Source organism: Talpa occidentalis, unplaced genomic scaffold (genome assembly GCF_014898055.3).
Source record: "Talpa occidentalis isolate TD23 unplaced genomic scaffold, MPIMG_talOcc4v2.1 talOcc4.12, whole genome shotgun sequence".
Taxonomy (NCBI): Eukaryota; Metazoa; Chordata; class Mammalia; order Eulipotyphla; family Talpidae; genus Talpa; species Talpa occidentalis.
Window position 1 is genome coordinate 22777902 of NW_023601212.1, and position 23025 is coordinate 22800926.

The following is a 23025-nucleotide window of genomic DNA, read 5'->3' on the forward strand; positions in this document are numbered from 1 at the left end:
CCATGAGATACCATCTTACACCAGTGAGAATGGCACATATTAAAAAAACTAGCAACAACAAATGTTGGCGAGGGTGTGGAGAAAAAGGAACTCTTCTGCACTGTTGGTGGGAGTGCAAACTGGTCCAACCATTGTGGAGCTGTGTGGAGATTTCTGGACCTACTAAACATAGAGCTTCCATATGATCCAGCAATTCCACTCCTAGGTATTTACCCAAAGGACACAGAAACATCCATTCCAAAGAACACCTGCACCCCTATGTTTATAGTAGCACTGTTTACAATAGCTAAGCTTTGGAAACAACCCAAATGCCCAAAAATAGATGACTGGATCAAGAAGATGTGGTACATATATACCATGGAATATTACTCAGCATTCAAAAAAGATAAACACATGCAATTTGCAGCAACATGGATGGCGCTGGAAGGGATCATGCTCAGCGAAATAAGCCAAAAAGAAAAAGAAAAATACCGGATGGTCTCACTCATAGCAGGAATCTAGAAAACTTAAATAAGGGACCAGGAAAATGAATAACTATAAGAAAGTGAAAATCAAAATCAACAAAAAACTATGAACCAGAGACACTTTTAGGGGGGCAGGGGCGGGAGGGGAGGGATTGGGGTCAGAAGGGGGGCTGCAATTGTATGGGGAATATAACAATAAAATTTATTATCTAATAAAAAAAAAAAGAAATAAAAAAAAAATCTGATCTTTGTTTCTTTTTTCCCAGTCTGGAACTGTGCACAGATTCCTCGCTATTCTGTCTCTGTCTGTCTCCTCCCCCAACCTCTTTCTCTCTTTCTCTCTCCTTCTCCTTCCTCTCACACTGTCTTTTCCTCTTCTGCTTCCCCAGAGATTATAAAGAGCCCCACTCAGTAATCTGCTTTACACAATCTACCTGACCAACCCAGCATCCGCTTGTCTCCAGGCTTTTCAAGAGGATCTTCATGACTTCCTATTTCCAGTCTTTTCCTGCTCTATAGGACAGACTTCCTTTGGCCATAGGAGTTCCCTACAATGTTGGTGCCTCCTCCTGATTTCCCAAGTCAGTTTAAAACAAAGAAGTTTCTAACACCGAACATGTCTTCTCTGAGCAAGTTCTAATTTACAGAACACTTGACCCTCGTATCGGCTTGAGGGCGGATGACAGAGGAGTCATGCATGAAACAGATTGTCCCATTGTGCTTTGTGTGTTAGCAGCATATGCTGGAGCCTTCCTTTCCCTAATTCCCTTGCCAGTGACCTCACACAGGTGTAATCTACTCACAGAGACCACACAGAGATAGCAAAGCAATCTTCATGAAGACCGTGTACCTACCTGTAATCTCTTTTCATATATGACTTCGTGTGTCCTGAGTGTCACAAACTGTATCTACTATCATAAAGTGTATAATCCCTCTCATTTTCCCCTATTTTTCTTTGTTTATCCCATGTCCTATACCTGTCTGACTCTGTCCAAGCCGGCTGACTTCTTTTTCGTGCTTCCTAAACAAACCTAAGTTGGAGGTTCTTACTTCTTAACATATGATCCACCAACTGGCCCTACCACCATCACTGGCAGGATGTGGAAGACACGATGTCATGTCCTAACCCACAGAACTGTATCAGAATCTGCAGTTTAGCAATATCTGGTCATGATGTGTGTATGCATAGAAGCACTATTGGGTTATTCTCCTTTAGAATTGATTATCTCTCCATGTTCTTATCTTCTACTTTGAACCTCTCTTTGCTCCTGTCTGTGCCTGAAAGCAATGCATGCTCAGGTATAACTCGTCTTTGAAAATAGCCTATGACAGTCATCCTTTTAGGGTAATTCTGCCTAAGATTAAGATTGAACTGTATAATTTAATTTTTCAGTACTTTGAGTCTTAATCATCAGAGATTCCAGCCAGTTTACTATGTCTGTTTTTATAAGACAAATGTTATACAAATACATCATAACCTGCACAGAGAGTGAACAATGCTCACTGGTATCTGTTTAACCATCTGCTAAGTAGAGATTTTTACTATGTTAGGACAAAATTTTTTACCTTGCATTTGGCCATCCTTAAATAGTCTGCTGCACTGATTTACCTGATTCAGGCCTCCTGTAATGGTAGCAACTTAAAAGAAATTTAGTAAATTAAAAGGTGTTTAAAACATTTTAGTGTACCGAAAATATCATTAAAATAATAACAAGAGTATTTTACAAAGGTGGAGTCGTAAACAGTATTGCCCAAGAGAACTAAATTGCACATATATGGATAATTTATATTTTTCTGGAAACCTTTTTTTTTTTAATAAAAATGCACAGTTGAAATCAATTTTAATGCTATAATTTATTTACCTGGTAAATCCAAATCATCTCATTTTAAAAACTGATGATAATAAAGTTATAACTAGGTGTTTCACATTCTTTAAAAAAATTCTTTGAATTTCATAATGTATTTTATGATTCAGAAATTCTAAAATCAAAGTCACCACATTTCAAATGCTCAGTAGTCCCATGTACATATGTGGCTATACATCAAATAGCACAGGTGTGCAAAATTTTTTTTCCTTAAATCTGATTTCATTGTCAAATATCAATTTCCAGTTTTTAATGAAGAAAAAATTAACAGAAATGGCAGAAAGAATACTGAACTATAAATCAGTCATAGGTATTTTCAAAGATGAGCTTTACCTGAGCATGCAGTGCTTTCAGGCACAGACAGGAGCAAAGAGAGGTTCAAAGTAGAAAATAAGAACATGGAGAGAAAATTAGTTCTAAAGGAGAATAACCCAAATAGTGCTGCTATGTACACACACAACTCTAAGATTTACAGTATAACATTTGACTCAACTGAGTTTTTCTCTGAGCTTCATGTTTTAATCAGTAAGAAAATACACACTTCAAAAGATTGTTGTACAAATTAAATAAGACAGTTAAGTTTGAACACAATTCATGCATTGCACTTCTGCATAAAAATACTTGTCGTGTTATAATTCTATTTGGGGGGTTGGCAGTTTCACAGATTAATTCACAGATTAACCTCTAGGGCCATTAGACAAGTTGAGTGGACAATGCACACTGAGTCCATATGTATGTCCAAGGCCTGCTCTCTCTAGACCAAGGCTCAGTGGCCTGCAAACATGCAAAAGCCTTTTTGCTCATTTAGACAATCAGAATTGATTTTAGAGCATGTTTTAACACCTGAACAATAGAGGCACCATACCTCTGAAACTCACCTTCTCCTTCTGAGGACTTAGCTGAGTATCGCTTCTCCTAGCTTCATCATGTTAGGGATAAAGATGGATTGATTATACTTTTCATCCCTCAGGATCTAAACAATCATACTCCAAGAACCAGGATAAATGTAACTGTGACTTCTCTAATTACACAAATATTTTATCTCTGGAAATATAAGGACAAAGAGTTCCCAAGGGCTTCTTACCTCCTGAGGTTTAGCAGCCTGTACAGTTGTAATAATTGTCATTTGCCGGCCTATCAGAGTTTTTTAAGGTAAGGAAACCTAGCCATGTAATGAGGTCACACTTCCAGAGTTTTGCAGTGAGTGTAATTCAACTTTAGAATATGTTTAGTTTGCCACAATTAGGAGAGTAAGTGAAAAATATCTTTTCATGGACAGTATTATTAACAATAGAGCTCGTTTCCAGTTATATGTAATTTTAAAGGATAAATAATGGAATCTTTTTTTATCTATCAGTTATATTTTGTACACCCATATTGACTGGGTCACTTAGAGAGGAATCAGCAGTATTGATCAAAATGTTGCAATCCAGTGGCAGAGTATTATCCAAAACACCCCCAAGAAATTGTTGAATGAATGAACACCATGTTCTCTATGGAATAAATATGAAGAATTGTATGTGCAAGAGATGGAGCAGATCAGTATTCTCCACAGTGTGAAAGACAATCTCTTGGAATAGTAGTTTTAATTTTATTCAATTATTTTTAAAAAAAATTAATGGAGGTAATATTTGGATAAGCCCTCCAGGCATTGCACATTAGTCTACCACCTAGTCCACTGTGTTTCCTTCCTGCTCTATTCTTACCTTCCCTCCACATCCCCTATCTCCCTGGACATTTTGTTCTATAGTCAGCCTTCAAGGGTGACTTTTTAAGCTTGTCTTTATCTGACTTTTGGAGTAAATACTCTATATTCCACATATACTGACACCATCTATTACTTATCTTTCCTTTTGTCTTCCAGTTCCATCCATGTTGAGTTTATCATTTTCCTTGCTCTTGGAAAATTATCATTTTCCTTGCTCTTGGCCATTGTCTTCTCTATCTTGGATCAATATGTTACAGTTTTCTTTATATAATTCTTGAAGCTGCTTTGTTTGTTTTACTCTTAGATATTTAATTTATTTTGGTGTGATTATTTAAGATTTTATTTATTTATACAAGAACTGGGGTACAGGTCAGAGGCACGGGAGGGTGAGAGAATTCTCCAGAGACAGAGTGGGGAGCAGAACAGGCAGATGGACTGAAGACACTGCTGAGGGGAGCAGCAGGCAAGGCAGGAGAGGTCTGCTGCGCCATGTGGGTTTCTCCCTGGCCACTGGGATTTGAACCTGTGCTGCAGAGGCTGCAGACAGCTTCACAGAACTGTGCTCAACCCGCTGCAACACCGGGAATGTCCTATTTTGGTGTGATTATAAATAGCATCACTTGCTTAATTTCTTTCTCTTCTATATCATTATTTAATATAGGAAGGCAACTAATTTTTGTCTATTGATTTTATAAGCTGCCACTCGGCTAAATTGATTGTATTGATTAGTTTTTCTGTGGAGTTTTGACGGCTCTAATTTGATGACATTATCTTGTCATCTGCAAACAATGAGAGTTTTACTTCTCTTCTGATTTATATTACTTTATGTCTTTCCCTTGCCTAAGTGCTCATGCTAGGACTTCCAGTTCTATGTTGAATAGTAGTGGTAAGTATAGACATCATTGTCTTGTATCAGCTCTTAGTGAAAAAGGTTTCAGTTTTTGATTCCTGGAAAGAGCTAAATAGCATAAAATGGTACAAATTGAGAAGCATTGAGAAATATAGTAGCTGTGGGTTTGTTGGAAATTTCTTTATTATGTTATGTTCATTTTATCCACTGTTTTTTGAGGGTTTTCACCATAAATGGATATTGGAACTTGTCAAATGCTTTGTCAGCATCCATTGATATAAAAATATGCTTATTATCTTTCCTTTTTTAATATGGTGAATTATAATGATTGATTTTCAGATGTTGAACCATACCATATCCCTGATATAAATCCCGTTTGGTCATGGTACATGATCCTTTTAATGCATTGTTTTATTTGGTTTGCTAGGATTTTGTTGAGGATTTTTGCATCTGTGTTTCTTGGGGAAATTGGTCTGTAGTTTTCTTCTTTGTGTTGTCTTTGTTTGTTTGTTTGGTTGGTTTTTGGCATTAGAGTAATGCTTGCCTCAAATTCACTTATGAAATCATGTGGTCCTGGACTTTTCTGGGGAGAGTTTTGATTATTGTTTCAGTTTCCTTGCTTGTGATTGTTTGGTTCATGATTTATATTTCTTTCATATGTACTTTGGGTGATTTTATAATTCCAGGAATTTGTCATATCTTCTAGGGTTTTTGATTTGTTGGTGTACAGATCTTCAGGGTAGTCTGAATTTCTGCAATGTCAATTGTAATTTCTCATCTCATCTTTCATTTTTTGATTCTATTTATTTGAGATTTCTCCATTATTTTCATGGTGAGCCTTGCTAGAGTTTTGTGTATTTTGTTTGTTTTTTTCAATGTGCCAGATTTGGTTTTGTAATCTTTGGGTTGTCTTTTTATTTCTATATCATTTATTTCTCCATATCTTTTAAAATTTTCTGTTCTACTGACTAGTGGATCCGTTTTTTTTTTTCCTAATTCCTTGAGATGAGAGAGAATGTTATTTATTTGAATGCATTCTAGTTGCTGGAGGTGGGCCTATATGTATTGCTATATATTTCCTTATTAATACTGCTTTTGTTGCATCCTTTAAGTTTTGGAATATTGTTTCCTTATTGTCATTTGTCTTGAGGTATTTTTTGATTTCTTCATTGATCCAGTAGTCTCTCAGTAGTGTGTGGTCAGTGTCCATGTATTAAAGGATTTCCCTGCTTTCTTTTGATATTTGGTTTCTTGTTTGATAATTTTGTGGTCCAAGAAGATGCCAGGGATGATTTCAATTTTGTGAATTGTTTTCTGATTGGCATTTGTTTTCTTTTTAATTATTTTTTAATTTTCTTATATCATTGTTCATTTTTTAACACTATTTGATTTCTATCCTCAATGAAGTCCTCATAATTCTCCCACCATTGCAGCTCCTGTGAACAATCACCATTGTTCAAAGTCCTTTGTCTTCTTTTCTCCCCTGTTTTGTCCCCTCGCCCATACCGTTCCCTGCTGTATCCCTCAGATCTATGGTTTGTCTGCAAGTTTTATCATTTTCCTGAACCTTGTTGGGTTTTCTTATATTCCTCCTATAAGTGACTCATATGATATTTTTTCCTTTTCCTTTTGACTTAGTTTGCTTAGCATATCTGTTCTAGCTCCATCCACATTACTGCAAATGTCATGAGTGTACATTTTTTTGATTGCTGAATAGTATTCCTTTGTGATATATTGTTGGTATTTGTTTTGTGATTGATAGTGTGGCCCTTCTTGTGTATGTCCCACGTGCACTCAAAAAAATGCCTACTCTATTATTTGGAGGTGCAGTGTCCTGGAAATGTCAGTGAGGTCCGTGTGTCCTAATTCTTTATTTAAAGCTATTGTGTCCCTGTTGTTTTCTGGCTAGTTGGTATATTAGTAAATGTGGAGTGTTGAAGTGCCCTGCTATAAGTGTGTTTTTTCCAATGTCAGTTTTCAGAGTTGCTAGTTGCCTAATGTATTTTGATGCTCCTTCATTTGGTGAGTTTATGCTGTTGCATATTATATGTTCCCCACATATGGTGTTCCTTCCTCTATCTTGTTACCTTTTTAAGGGGGAATATGTTTTGTCTTATAAAAGTATGACTGTCCTTGCCTTCTATTGTGTTCCATTTCTTGTTTTCCAGCCCTTTACTTTGTATCTGTTGGAGTTGAGATGTGTCTCTGGACAGATGGCAGAAGGTTGGATTATATTTTGTAATCCAACTAGATACTCTGTCTCATTGAATTGGTGAGTGATTATTGAAATATGAAAGTCTGTTGCTGCCATTTTGTTATATTTTGTAGTTCAATTCCTTTCCTTATTTAGTTTTTTGTGTATATGTGTCTCTTTAGTTAAGATACATTATCTTTCAGTATTTCTTGGTCTAGTGCTTGCAAACTCCTTGTATTTCATTATGTCTGAAAAGATCTTTATTTATCCTTCATTTCTTCTAAAGAGAAGTCTGAGGTTAGCCTTATCAGGGTACCTTTATATGTTATCTGCTTCTTCTCCCTGGCCACTTTCAATATTCTTTTTTTCTTTGAACTCTGGGAAAAGTCAATATAGATGTCTCCATATGGGTTGCATTTTGTTTAGGTACCTAGGGATTCTTTAGCTCCTGAATTTGTACATTTATTCCCTTCTGTAGGTTTAGGAAGTTTTCCTCCATTTTTTCTCTAAATACATTTCTTCTGTGAATGGGAAATACTTTCTTTTTTCTTTGCATGCTTTATAGCTTCTTTTTAAAATTAGATATTTGAATGTTGTAATGCATTAACTAAGGAAATGAAGTGGTTCCCCTCCAGGTGTTTTTTATTTTTACTATTTACAGTTGACTATAATTGTTGTTTACTTTGTGACTTATTTTTTTCTGTATTCTTTGTTATGTGTAGTCACTGAAGTCTTTGTTCTTTCCACTTGTGTTGCTAGTGTTTGTTTTTTTTAAAGATTTATTTATGCATACAAGAACTGGGGAACAGGCCAGAGGTGCTGGTGTATGAGAGGATTCACCAGTGACAGAGTGGGGAGCAGAACAGGCAGATTGACTGAAAACACTGCTGAGGGGAGCAGCTGGCGAGACAGGAGAGGTCTGCTATGCCATGTGGGTATGCCCTGGCCTCCTGGAGATCAAACTCATGCTGCAGTGGCTGTGGGCAGCTTCGCAGTGCTATGCTTAACCCCTTGTGCCACGAGGGAGGCCCTGGGTTGCTATTGTTTTGACAGAGATTTTATTGAATACCAGGAGTCCAAATAAATAGTAAATAAACTGTAGATCCAGAGAGAACATTTAGAATCTTCTCAGGATTTCCTTAATATGTCTTCTGACTGAACTGAGTATTTGAATGGATTTCTAACTTTTTCTTATACACAGGCACTTTCAAATGACCTGATTTCCAAAAATAATTCTTGCCAATTTTGACTTCTAGACACCCAGTGCTCTATCATTTTTCTCAACTGTAATCTTTTGCCTGAAGTCACTGTATGTTTTTCATTTGCTTTATAATTTTATCAAGAAAAGCTTGCTGTTTTTCTTTTGTAAGTTCTGAGTTGGGCAAAACAAAGGCAAACATTTTGTGTCATCAGTCCTTTTTATGAGATCTGTCAAGATTTGGTCTTCGTCCACTGACCAGTATATGCCTCAGTTCTTTCAAAGCATTTGTTTATATCTGTAATTATCATACTTGTTTATTTAATTACTTCTGTAATATAAACCACTTTCACATACACCAAAAGTAATTAGAAACCTTATCATCATATTCACATAATATTCTAGCACTTAGAAGCATACCTGGCAATACTGCCCATGATAATTATATTCTGAGAAAATGAATGAATTGACATGTTGTATTATGCAAGTGGTGCATCATCTTGATTTATTGTTTAAGATTTCCTTCTTAGATTATAAACCTTTTTCTTTAATTCAAAATGCATAAGGAGGAAATTGAAAACATGGAGTTTACATCCTGGATAAAATACTACTCAAAAGAATTCCACAGAAAGTTGTAAAATACTGCACATATACTGGTCGTGCAGAAAAAACACATAAGATATTTAAATAAGACTGTATAAATATGATGTCCTCATCTTTATAAATATTATATTAGATAAATACGATAATATTTTTATCTCTAGACACCAAATACTGGGACATTTTAGATTAGTCCTTTCCTGGATCTTCTTCATTGAGTTCATGTTTGATATAACATTTACACTTAATAATCCCTTAAAAAATGGAAATTTACTTTCACCTTTATTTAAAGTTGTAGTGATGTTTCAATCACACTGTTCAGTATTTTCTCTCCAAATTTCCATAATAAAAATCTCCTTTTCAGTAAGAAAAATAAAAGATAGTTGCATGAACTCCAATTTGGTATGGTATTTTGTCTGATATGAATGTGTTGTATTTCATGATTTTGTGTTTTTATGACCTGGTTAAAAATTAAATATAAATATTGATGTTCAATCCCAGCATGGCATTAAACTTTAAAATTTGGAGTTTTGCACTTTCACACTTTTTTTAACATCCTATTAATCTTATTAAGTAATTGCAATATAATATTTCAGCTATTTATTCAGAATTATATATGGACATAACTTTAACAATAACTATATACTTTCACCTCACTTCAAATTATTTTTAAATGGTAGTATGTAAACACACACACATATCATTATGATATACCAATAAGTCTTAAAAGTGTATTCGTTATGAAGATGTTTTTCTCTTTAAGAGTGTCATCAGTGCATTTTGCACTTCCTTATTCCTTAGACTATAAATCAGGGGATTCAACATGGGAATCACAATTGTGTAAAATACAGAAGTGACTTTCTCCTGGGTGGCTGAACTGCTGGCAGCCGGTTTGAGATACATGGACATGAGAGACCCATAAAAAATAAGAACAGCTGTCAAGTGGGAGCCACAGGTGCTGAAAGCTTTGGCCCTGCCCTCTTTAGATTGGATGCGGAGGATGCTGGAAATTATGAAAATATATGAAATGATGATTGTCACACTGGTGGTTATCATGTTAAATCCACCAAAAACAAAAATCAAAAGTTCTTCAATATACGTGCTGGAACAGGAGAGTTTCATAAGGGGGACGATGTCACAGTAATAATGCTTAACGATATTTGACCCACAGAAATCCAAGCTTAACAAACAACCCTCAAAAACCATGGAAAGGGTAAAACCTGCTGAGAAGACAGCAGCCACCAGCAGAGAACAGACCCGCGGGGACATGATGACATTGTAGAGCAGGGGGCTGCAGATGGCAACATAGCGATCATAGGCCATTGCTGCCAACATGTAGCACTCAGAAACGGCACACAAAGAGAATAAAAAAAACTGGATAGTGCATCCAGAATAGGAGATAGCTTTATCTCTGCTTAAAATCCCTACCAGCATTTTGGGGATAATAACAGAAGAATAGCAGAAATCTATAAAAGATAAACTACTGAGGAAATAGTACATGGGAATGTGAAGTTGAGAACTCAACACAATTATGGAGATCATGCCGAGATTTCCCACGATGGTAGCTATGTAAATCCCCAAGAAGAGGAAGAAAAGGGGCAACTGAAGCTCAGGTTGGTCAGTTAATCCTGAAAGAAGAAACTCGGTCACTGTGGACTGATTTCTTTTACCCATTCTTCTGTAGAAATCTGTAGAGACCAGAGGAAAGAGCCCAGTGAGATAGGCAGAGACCTAGCTCAGCTCCCATTCCCTATCCAGTTTCTGTTATCAATTTGTAGCCTGTTCTGTGCCTCCACTGAGGACAGGTTCTCCACTAGGAAGTCAGCTGCAGGTAAAGCAATCTGTGTACCTATAATTTGCGTAAATTTTCAGAAACAATCCAGTGTCTCAAATTCTTTTAGCAAAATACAAAGTCTTTAACTCCAGTGTTAGAAAGAAAACACGGCTAAAGACCATGGAGGAAGCTTTCTAAGGCTAATCAGCAAAGGAGCAGCATAAGGAAAGGGCTGTGGGGGCCTTCCTGCTGGTGCAAGGGATTAAGTCTTACCTCTATGAAGTTATGGGCAGCCACTGCAGCATGAGTTTGATCCCCGGCCAGGGAGCTAACCCACATGTTGCAGCAGACCTCTCCTGTCTTGCCCACTGCTCCCCTCAGCAGTGTGAGTCAATTCACCTGTTCTGCTCCCCACTCCATCTCTGGTGAATCTTTTCACTCCTCCCCACCTCTGGCTTACACCCCAGCTATTGTATGCATAAATAAATAAAAATAAAATTTTTTTTTTTAAAAAGAAAGGGCTGTGGGCTGAGATAATGCTTTTGCTGAGGACCCATTCACTTCTGTGTGACCTGCTTCCAGGATTTCAACAGAGAAAGTGTCTCTTGTTAAGGCCAATAATGATTTCTGGGCAGAGTTTCCAAATGTGTTCTGCAGAGTATTATTAATTCTGGGGCAGTGGTAATACCTGTACATGAAGTATCACAGGATGCTATGACTTCAGACATTTCTATTTAAACCAATAAGTTTCTTAACTGGAGAATATTTCATAACCTCCAAAATAACATATAACCCACAATATTTTCGAAACTTATTTAGTGATCATCTTCCCCTCCCACTTAAAAAAACCCACATGTTAACACTCTATGGCTCAGAGCAACTAGAAAACTGAGTTTTCATTCCTAAATATCCTCCAGATTATTCTAATCATAAACTGACTTTCTGATCAAATTCAAGTTCTACATACACTTCATTAAAGCAGGCCCCCCCCATTTTTCTGCTTTCTGAATCTCTCCTTATTTTCTGGGGTAGGAAATATAAGAATACTGAAGAGATCTTAATTCACTTCTTCCAGTGCTGCCCATTTTTGTACAGCAAGCAACCCAGGTGTTTATGTTTCCACAGGAGACTCGTGTGTGGCACTTCCCATTCTCACCCAGAATTCTCCCAGGAGGGAAAAAGGTGGCACATGTGGGAGCTGGGTGTTTCAGGTTCAATTAGGAATTATGTCTGAAAAATATGATCTCTCTCCCCCCGCTTTCACTTCTCTTTTCCTCTTGTGTTTACCCAGATAATATAAAGAGCCCCATTCAGACATCTGCTTTAGCACATTCTCAACATGAGCAGCCCACGATTTACCTCTCTCCAGGCTTTTCAAGAAGCTCTTCATGACTTCCTACATATAATCTGTTACTACTCTACTAGGAGACTGTCTTTGGGCCATTGAAGTTCCCTACCATGTCAATGTCAGTACCTCCTCCCAATTTCCCAAGTCAGTTTCAATCAAGGAAGTTTCATAGCACTTAACAGTTGTTCTCTGAGCAAGCAAGTTCCAGTTCTGCAGAACACTTGACATGTGTATCTGCGTTGTTTTTTTTTTTTTTAATCCTAAGGGATGCCGACAGAATAATCATGTACAAAACAGAGGTAGTCCCATTGTGCTTTATGTGTTAGTGACATACCTTAGTCTGCTGCACTGATTTACCTGATTCAGGCCTCTTGTAATGGTAGCAACTCAAAAGGAATTTAGTAATTTAAAAGGTATTTTAAAGCATTTCAATGTACCCAAAGTATCATTAAAATGATAACAATTAAAAGTATTTTACAAAACTGGAGTCTCGAACAGTATTGCCCAAGAGAACTAAATTGCACACAAATAGAAAATTTAAAATTTTCTGGAAGCCCATTTTTAAAAAAGTGAAAACATACAGTTGAAATCAATTTTAATGCTATAATTTATTCACTTGGTAAATCCAAATCATCTCATTTTAAAAAGTAATGATATCAAGGTTATAACTAGGTGTTTCACATTCTTTCAGAAATCATTAGATTTCATAATTTATTTTAAGCTTCAGCAATTCTAAAATCAAAGTAACCACATTTCAAATGCACAGTAGTCACATGTACATATGTGGCTATACATCAAATAGCACAGGTGTAGAATAATTTTTTCCCTAAATCTGACTTCATTGTCAAAAATCAATTTCCACTTTTTAATGAAGAAAAATAACTAATGTGGCAATATGAACACTGAACCATAAATCACCACATTTAGTTTCAACACCAACTCTAGGATTTACAATTTAACATTTGAAGCAACTCATTGTCTCTCTGAGCTTCATGCATTAATCAGTAAGAAAACAAACACTTCAAAGATTATTATTGTACCAATTAAATAAGACAGCTAAGTTTAAACACAATTTGTGCATTGCAAGGTCTGCATAAATATATTTTTAGTATTATAATTTTATTTTCCAGATTGGTGATTTCACAGATTAATTCACAGATTAGCCTCTAGGGCCCTTAGACAATGTGAGTGGACAACTCACACTCAGTCCGGATGGACATCACAGGCCCGCTCCCTCTAGACCAAGGCTCAGTGACCTGCAAACTTGCAGAAATCTTTGTGGGCAGTCAGAGTTGATTTTAGAGCATATTTAACACCCACACAATATGGGCATCATACCTCTGAAACTCACCTTCTCCTTCTGAAGATTTAGCTGAGTATCACTTCTCATTGTCTCATCCTGTTAGGAATATAATGGATTAATTACACTTTTATCCTTCAGTATATAAATAATCATACAAACAAGAATGAGGTTTAAGTGTAACTGTGACTTCTCTAATTACACAAATGTGTTATCTCTGGAAATATAAGGACAAGGAGTTCCCAAGGGTTTCTCATCTCCTGAGGTTTAGCAGCCTGTAGAGTTGTTAAGAATTGTCATTTTGCTGGTTTATCAAAACTTTTAACATAAGGAAACCTATATGTGACCTTGAGGTCACATTTCCAGAGTTATGCAGTGGGTATAATCCAAGTTTAAAATATGTTTAGATTGTGCCAATTAGGAGAATAAATGAGAAGAAAATATTAATTTTCTCATGGAAAGTATTATTAATAATAGAGGTTGTTTCTTGTTAGGTGTATTTTTAAAGCATAAATGATGGAATCTATTTATCCATCAATTTTATTTTAAAACCTATTTTGATTGGTCATTCAGAGAGGAATCAACACTATTCATCAAAATTGCAATCTAGTGGCAGATTATTGCACAACACCCCCCCCCCAAAAAAAATTGTTGAGTGAATGAGCACCATGTCCTATATGGAATAAGCATGAGGAATAGTATGTGCCAGAGATGGAGCAGATCACTGCTCTCCACAGTGTGAAAAGACAATCTTTTAGAATAATGGTTTTAATTTTATTTTTTGTTAAAATTAATTGTTTTTAATTGAGGTAATATTTGGATAAGCCCTTTAGGTATTGCAAGCATGAAGCACATGAAGCACCATCAATCACCGATAGTCCACATTTCCAGTCCACTGTGCTTGCTTCTCTCTTTATTCTTACCCTACCCTATCCCCTTTTTTCCTCTTCTGGTACATCAGTTCTATAGTCATTCAAAGGTGAGTTTTTTTTAGCTTAGTTTAAACCTCTTAGTTTAAATATTCTATATTCCACATTTTAGTGGAATGTAGTGACACCACCTGATCTTTACCTTTGTCCTTTTGACTTGTTTCACTTAACATTATCCCTCCCAGCTCCATCCATGTAGAGTCTATCATTTTCTTTGCTCTGAGTAATATTCAATTGTGTATATAGCCGTCATCTGTTTTTTGACATTTAGGTGGGTTCCTTAATTTGTCTATAGTAAATAGCACTGCAATAAATATGGGATTATAATTTTGAAGTAGTGCTTTTTTTTTTTTTTTTAAAGATTTATTTATTTATTTATACAAGCACTGGGTACAGCCAGAAGTGCGGGAGCGTGAGAGAATTCACCAGAGCCAGAGCAGGGAGCAGAATAGGCAGGCTGACGAAGTGTACTGCTGAGGGGAGCAGCGGGCGGCAGGAGAGGTCTGCGTGCCATGTGGGACCCTCGCCTGCGGCCGGGAATCAAACCGGCGCTGCAGAGGCTGTGGACAGCTTCCCAACCCAGTGCTCAACAGCTGCGCCACCAGGGGAGGCCCCGAAGTAGTGTTTTTTTCTTTTTCTTTTTTTATTTATTTTACCTCTTTGTTAATTTTTGTATAGTATTTGGTTTTCCTCCTCCGGTATAGCCCCTGTAGTTCTCCTTCCATCAGGCATCCATGATTCATCCCCACAGTTACTTGTTTCCTTCCCTCCCCTGCTTTGACAGCTTGCCCTTCTATTTTGTTGGTTCTTCTATTTCTTGGAACAGTGTGTATAGACAGATCTTTGTATAGATCTTTACCTCCTTTGTTAGGTTTACTCCTAGGTATTGTATTTATTTTGGTGTGATTACAAATAGGATCACTTGCTTAATTTGTTCCTCTTCTGTTCTACAGTCTAGTGGATCTGTTTACTCTTCCTAATTCCTGAGATGAATGTTCTTTATTTGAATGCTGTCTAGTTTCTTGATGTGGGCCTGTATTGCTATATAGTTCCTCATTAGTACTACTTTTATTGCATCCCATAAGCTTTGGAATGTTGTGTCCTCATTTTTATTTGTCTTGAAGTAATTTATGATTATGTCATTGAACCACAGTCTTTCAGTACTGTGTGGTCATTGTCCATGTATTAAAGGATTTCCCTGTCTTTTTTTTTTTTGATATTTCATTTCATATTTGATGCCTTTGTGGTCCAAGAAGATGCTAGGCTTAATTTCAATGTTTGTGAATTTATTGGCATTTGTTTTCTTTTTAATTGCTTATTTTTTATTTTCTTACATCATTTTTCATATTTTGAACACTATTTGATTTCTCCCCTTAGTGGTAGTCCTCATATTTCTCCCACTACCACAGAACCTGTGAACCATCAACCTATTCCCTTTTTGGCTCTTCTCCTGCCCCCTCTGTGCTGTAACTCTCAGATCTATGGTTTGCCTGCAAATTTTGTCTTTTTCTGACCCTCTGTTGGGTTTCCCTATATTCCATCTATAAGTGACATACCAATATTTTTTCTTTCTCCTTTTGATTTATTTTCCTTAACATAATCCCTTTTAGTTCCATCCATGTCGCTGCAAATGTCATGAGTTTATGTTTTTTGATTGCTGAGGAATATTCCATTGTGATAGATTATTGGTGTTTGTTTTGTGATCAAGAGAGTGTTCCTTCTTGTGGATAGCCCATGTGCACTAAATAAAATCATGCTCTATCTTTTGGGGGGTGCAGTGTCATGGAAATGTCAGTGAGGTCCATGTGTTCTAATTCTTTATTTAAAGCTGTTATGTCCCTGTTTGTTTTCTGCCTAATTGACATATTGGTGAAAATGGAGTGTTGAAGTGCCTGCCATAAGTGTGTGTTTTCCAAAGTTTGTTTTCATAGTTGCTAGTTGTCTAATATATTTTGATGCTGCTTCATTTGGTGAGTTATGCTGTTAAGTGGTCTATGTTCCTGATATAATGTTCCCTTAATCTTGTGTCTCCCTCCTGTCTCTGGTTAACATTTTAAGAGGAAATCTATTTTGTCTGATAAAAATATGACTGTCCTTGTCTTCTATTGTAGCATATTTCCTGTAGAATTGTTTTCTAACTCTTTACTTTGAGCCTATGTTTGTCTTTTGAGTGTAGCTGTGACTCTGGAGATGGCAGAAGGTTGGATTTTGTTTTGTAATTCAACTAGATCTTGGTGTCTTTGAATTGGTGAGTTCAGTCCAGAGTCCAGAGTGATTATTCATATATGAAAGTTTGTTGCTGCCTTTTGTTCTTAATTTTTGTGGTATAGTTTATTTCCTTATTTAGTTTTTTATGTATGTGCCTCTCTTCATTTAAGATGTGTTATGTCTTTTCAGTATTTCTAGGATAGGTGGTTTAGTGTTTGCAAACTCCTTGAATTTATATCTGAGAAGATCTTTATTTATCCTTCATTTCTGAAGGAAGCCTTGCAGGGTAGAATATTCTTATCTTGCAGTTTTATTTTAAGTATTTGGAACACATCATTCCATTCTCTCATTGCCTATAGTGTTCTAAAGAGAAGACTGATGTTAGACTGACCAGGGTACCTTTAAATGTTGTCTACTTCTTCTCCCTGGCCAATTTCAATATTCTTTTTTTGTGTTAAACTCTGGGAAGGATCACTACTATATGTCTTAGTATAGGTCGCATTTTGTTTAGGTACCTTGGGGCTTTTTAGCTTCCTGAATTTGTTTATTTATGTCTGTCTCTAAGTTTGGGAAATTTTCCTCCATTATTTCCTGATATACATTTCTGTACCTTTTTTCCTCTCTTTCAACTTTGGTATTTCCATCATTGTTATGTTACCTTTCCTCATGAAGGTGGGTAAATTGATTTTTTGTTTGTTTGTTTTACTTTTTTCCATCTTTTTTTACTCTTCCTACTCTGTTTCTAGTAGGTTCTCTGAACATTTGATGTTCAAGTACACCGATTCATTATTCCATTATGTCTTTTTTACTTCCACAACATTCTCCTGAAATTTCATCACCTTTATATCTCTTTTTATATACTGAATTTCCACTGTTATGATTTTCTACCTTCTGTTCATTGATTACATTACTAAGGGCATTTATTTGTTTTTCTGCATTTTCACAGAATTTTTCAATTTGTTGATTTGCCTTTATCATGACAATTTTAAAGTCTGTATCTGATGGAGGAACATTTGTTCCATGTCTTGGAAGATCGGTTCTGGAAAGTCATTCTCTCTGTGTGCTGTATTATTCCCCTGAGGGCTCATGTGCCAATTAGTTGGGTTTCCTCTTCTTTGTATTATTTGTTTTGGGTTATGGATGCTGTGGTTGGGGATTCTGTCTTGCTTGGATCCTCCCTCCTCAGTATTGTGGGGTCTCATTTATCTTGGCAGGTGGCCGATGGAGTCTCTTGGGAAGTCATGGCACCTGGGACTGCTCCAGTAGTTCTGGGGCATGAATTGGGACATCAATGGCCTAGGTATATTGGCTTGTGGGGTCACCTGTCTAGAGAGTTGTTTGGCAGGGTATATAGGGAGGTTCTGAGTTCTGAAACTGCTCTAGCACTTACCTGGCATGAATTGGGACTTTCCATCAGGGAGGGTTGTATTGCTATTTGCTTCTCTCACTGCTTTCAAAATTCTTTGTCTTTTTTTTTTTTTAATGTTGATTATAATTTTTCTCACTGTGGATCTCTTCCATTTTTAGTTTATTGATGTTTATTAAGTTTCTTAGGTGTATAGTTTCATGTCTTTCAACAATTGAGGTCCAATTTATTTCCCTCTATTATTTCTCCAGTAATCTTTCTATCCTGTTCTCTCATTTTCTACTTTTTGGCCTCCAATAGTGCATATTTTGGCAATGTTGATGGTATTGTACAGGTCACTAAGATTCTTTCACTTTTTTTTTTAATTCTTATTTTCATTCTTCTCCTCTTTAGTTTTAATTTCTTCTCTTTAGGTGCATAGATTGAGTCTTCTTCATGTACACATCTACTGTTGAAACCCTCTGTTGAGTTTCTCCATTTTATTGTTCTTTTCAGCTCCAGAATTTCTGCTTTACTCTTATTGTTTTTGTTATTCTGTTTATTTTCAGAGTATTGTTACTCTGTTTATTGTCAGGGTAAATTATTTATTATTTATTGTTACTCTGTTTATATTCTTTCATTACTCTACATCATTATTCATCGTTTCCTTTATCTTTTTGTTTATTTCTAGGCAATAATAGTCTTTATCTAGTAAGCCCACTGTCTTGGTTTCCTCAGAGACAGTTTTAGTTCATTGCTTCTGTGACTGGGCAATAGTTTCTTTTTTCTTGGCATACTGTATTGCCTTTTTTAAAATTAGATATTTTGAATATTATCATGTGTTAACTCAGGAAATGAAGTGATTCCCCTTCAAAATGGTTTTATTTTTATTACTTGCAGTGCACTGTAACTGTTGTTTTCTTAGTGCCTTTTAAATAGTTTTAAAAATCTATATTTCTTGTAATGTGTAGTCAGTGAAGACTCTGTTCCTTTCATTTGTGTTGCTAATATTTTGACAGAGATTTTATTGAATACCAGAGCCCAATAAATGATAATCAAACAGATATGTGGTCTCTGTGTGTGCATGTGTTTGTGCATGTATTTTGTGAAAATGTCACCCCAAAGTAGTACATTAACTGTGATGGTGGACTATCACTGTGCTTTAGCCTTCACTTTCTTCTTTCACTGAGAATATAGATCCAGAGGAGAACATTCAGAATCTTCTCAATCTTTCCTTAGCGTGTCCCCTGCCCTGAGCATTTGCTTGGATTTCTAACTTTGTCTTGTACACAGGCGTTTTCAAATGACCTAATTTCCCAAAATAATTCCCTCCAGTTTTACTTTTAGGTTTTCAGTGCTCTACTGTTTGACTCAACTGTAATCTTTTGCCCCAAGTCACTGTAGTTTGTTCATTTGCTTTTATAAGTTGATCAAGAAAAGCCTGCTGCATTTCTGTTGTAAGTTCTGAGTTGGGCAAAACAAACCAACCATCTTGTGTCATCAGTCTTTTAGTCAGCCAGACATTTTGATAGAAAAGCATATTTCTTTGAGGATAAAGTCTGGTCTGCTTCTTTCAGATTGAGGGACTAGAATGCCACACTGGTCATGTGGGCTGTCATCTTCAAGTCCACTACTGAATTTGAGAGAGATGTTATAGAAGCAAGCAAATGTTACAGGGTTTGTAGCAAAGCCATTTTTGAGTTTTCCCTTGAGTTAGCATTCACTTGGTTACTACAAACCTTTGACTGCTTACTAAAATTCTGGTAAAATTCTCAAAGCTTATACAGATTTTTATTGTCTGAGGGCTGTGCACCAAGGGTGGAGGTAACTTTTCTGCTGTTTTCACTGATACCATTTCCATTTGGATCATTTTGATATCTTGTATGTTTCTCTTCTGAATACTTACTTTTTCCTATAAATTCTTCTTCTGAGAACTTTTGTAAGTTCATTTATACTGATTCTATTATCTCTGTTATTTCCATGTCTTTTTCTTTTAACTGACTTTTCTCCTGCTTATGGAAAACAATGTGTTGCTCCTTCCCTGTGGAGTGATAATGCAAACATCACTAATGTAACATTGTTGCATAATGGTTTTTTAGTTTTACTTTCATTAATGTTGAAAATAAATTTCTGAGACAATTTAGATATTGCGCATCAGTTGAGTCTTTCCAAATTTTATCTCATGTCTTTTAACAATTCAGCTCTGGGATTACCTTTACTACAGAAAAATTAAACATCATGTTGGTCATGATGCTTCTCATTCTGTACTGTGTGCAAAAAGAAATCTTTTTTCTGACTAGTTGGATTTAGAGGTTCTACCAGATCTCTGCAGTCTGAGAAGTTTTCACCCACAGCTTCTCAGCTGCTAGTATTTTCTTGGCTTTGTTAAGTTCTTCTGTATACATTGGTCTTCAGCCAAATATTCAAGGTCATTCCTTTGAAGATTTATGCAACCTTTATGTCTGTTTAACAACCCTCTTCTTGTGAGCTGTGTAAGAACATTTCTTAAAGCCTTCACTTCAGCAAACTCTGATATCTGTTTCTTCAAACAGTCAGATTACTTTTCCTGAATATTGCCTAAAAGTACTCAGAGATGGAACATGCTAGTGGTGTTAAGCATGTCATTTGTGTCTCTTCTCTCAGGAATCACACTGCTGGTATGCCTATTTTTCAAAGTCTCAATATAGATATTAAAAATATATTTTACCTGATTTTCTAGTTATTTATGCCAGGTACTGACTGTGATCTGTTTTTTTTTCTCATATCAATGTGGAAATTCTTCATTTACTAATGTTTTTAATATTTTTCCTGAAACTTTTGGAAGCGATTGAATTTTTAAAATATTTGAAATATTGGGTTTGAAATTCTTGAACTACACATAGTTTCAATTCTATTGAGTTATTAATAACATTTTCATTCTTTTGAATTTATTCACTTCTTCTTCTAGAAAATATACATAATCAGTTTTTATGTATCATATATAGATAGAGGTATCTCATGATATTGTAAATATTATGTATGCAGAAGTTACATTTCAATTTTATTATAAATTTTACAATAAGACAGCAGTGGTTATAATCCTGAAACTGATTTCCTATGCAGGTTCTAACTCTAAATTCCATAAATTTAAACTGGGATTTACAGAGAGACTATGTCCAAGTTGCAAGTGTTCCTTAATTCTTGGGAAAATGATGTCCCCAAATCAATATGTAATCCTTCAATCAAGTGAACTGTTCTGTCCTATTTGTTACAAATGTAAATGGAACTCTCATGAAATCATAATTTTTTCTGCTCCTAATGCTGTCATGCATGAAAAATTCTATCACTTGTTGCAGAGTATTTCATTAGACTCAATAGTGTTCTCTGTGTTTCTAACTGGCCAATAGTTTTTCATCCCTTATCAGTCACTTCGCTATACACATCACACATATACACACATCTATATATTTTCTAATCTATTTGTGTAGGAGACGTTTTGTCAGTAGAAATAATCTATAAATCTCTGCTTTTGAAACATACCCATGGCTGCTGGTAAAGTCATACTCCTGACATGATCTGGAATATGCCTTCTTCCTGAACCCCCTTTGGTGTCTCTATCTCCTCTTTCATGAGTTTTTAGCCATTCCTGCTTCTGCTCTACCCTTTTCACATAAATACACTTTTCTCTTTAGTGAGGTTTCATTAAGGTTCTCTTCTTAAAGGAGATCTACCAGTGTGACCTTTGATCCACTGACAAAATATGCATCTCTTCTTTGAAAGCATTATTTATTTATTTATTTATTTATACATTTTTTACATCATTTGTCATTTTTGCACAATGTTTGCGTTTTCATCTTGATTATAGTCCCCATACAATTCTCACCCCCCTTGTTTTGATCCTACTCCCTCCTCCACCCCCCACCCCCTGTAGTGTGTCTCTGGTCTATAGTTGCTTGTTGATTTTGATTTTTACTTTATTATAATTAGGTTTTTTCCTGGTCCATTATTTGAGTTTTCTAAATTCCTGCTATTAGTGAGACTATCCAGTATTTTTTTTTCTTTTCTTTTTAAAGATTTATTTATTTATACAAGGACTAGGGTACAGGTCAGAGGCCCAGGAGGATGAAAGAATTCACCAGAGAGAGCAGGGAGCAGAACAGGCAGATGACTGAAGACACTGCTGAGGGGAGCAGTGGGCGAGGCAGGAGAGGTCTGTCACACCATGTGGGTTTCTCCCTGGCTGGCCAGGAATCAAACCCGCGCTGCAGAGGCTGTGGACAGCTTCACAGCACAGCACTCAACCCGCTGCGCCACCTGGCTTATTGAGCTGAGCATGATCCTTTCCTGCTCCATCCATGTTGCTGCAAATTGCATGAGTTTATCTTTCTTGATGCTGAGTAATATTCCATTGTGTATATGTACCACATCTTCTTATCCAGTCACCTATTTTTGGGCATTTAGGTTGTTTCCATAACTTAGCTATTGTAAATAGTGCTGATATAAACATAGGGGTGCAGGTGTCCTTTTGAATTAATGTTTCTGAGTCCTTTGGATAAATACCTAGGAGTGGAATTGCTGGATCATATGGAAGCTCCATCTTTAGCAGGTTGAGGAATCTCCACACAATTTTCCATAGTGGTTGGATCAGTTTGCACTCCCACCAGCAGTGCAGGAGAGTTCCTTTTTCTCCACATTCTTGCAAACATATGTTGCTAGTTTTTTTAAATATGTGCCGTTCTCACTGGTGTGAGATGGTATCTCATTGTAATTTTGATTTGCATTTCCCTGATTACAGGTGACATTGAACATTTTTTCATATGCCTGTTGGCCATTGCATTTCGTCTTTGGAGAAGTTTCTTTTTAGCTCTTTTGCCCATTTTTTGACTGGATTATTTTCTTTGTTTTTGTTGAGTTTCATCAGCTCTTCATAGATTTTTGTGATCAGTCCTTTATCATTAGTGTTGTGTGCAAAAATTTTCTCCCAGTCGGTTGGGTGTTTCTTTGTTTTGGTTAATGTCTCTTTTGCTGTACAGAAGCTCTTTAATTTGATGTAGTCTCAGCTGTTTATCCTTGCCTTCACTATCACTGCTGAAAGCATTATTTATACTTCATTACCATACCTATTTATTAAATTAGTTCTGTGACATATGCCACTCATTCATCCACCAAAGCTAATTAGAATTCTTGTCCATCATATTCACTGCAATTTCAGCATGTAAAGGAGCACCCAGCACATTATAATCATATGCTTAGAAATAAATTA

At 36.1% G+C, this 23025-nt stretch overlaps 2 protein-coding genes across 5 annotated transcripts in view; one reads left to right on the forward strand and one right to left on the reverse strand.

The window, feature by feature from the left end:
- Positions 1 to 23025, forward strand: part of LOC119240793 (olfactory receptor 4D5) — a 388728-nt gene that overhangs the window by 269349 nt on the left and 96354 nt on the right. The gene's annotated exons all lie outside the window — the stretch shown is intronic.
- Positions 9618 to 10553, reverse strand: LOC119239909 (olfactory receptor 8D4-like). The gene has a single exon (XM_037504302.1). It carries the CDS (start codon positions 10551 to 10553, stop codon positions 9618 to 9620), a length of 936 nt encoding a protein of 311 aa, XP_037360199.1.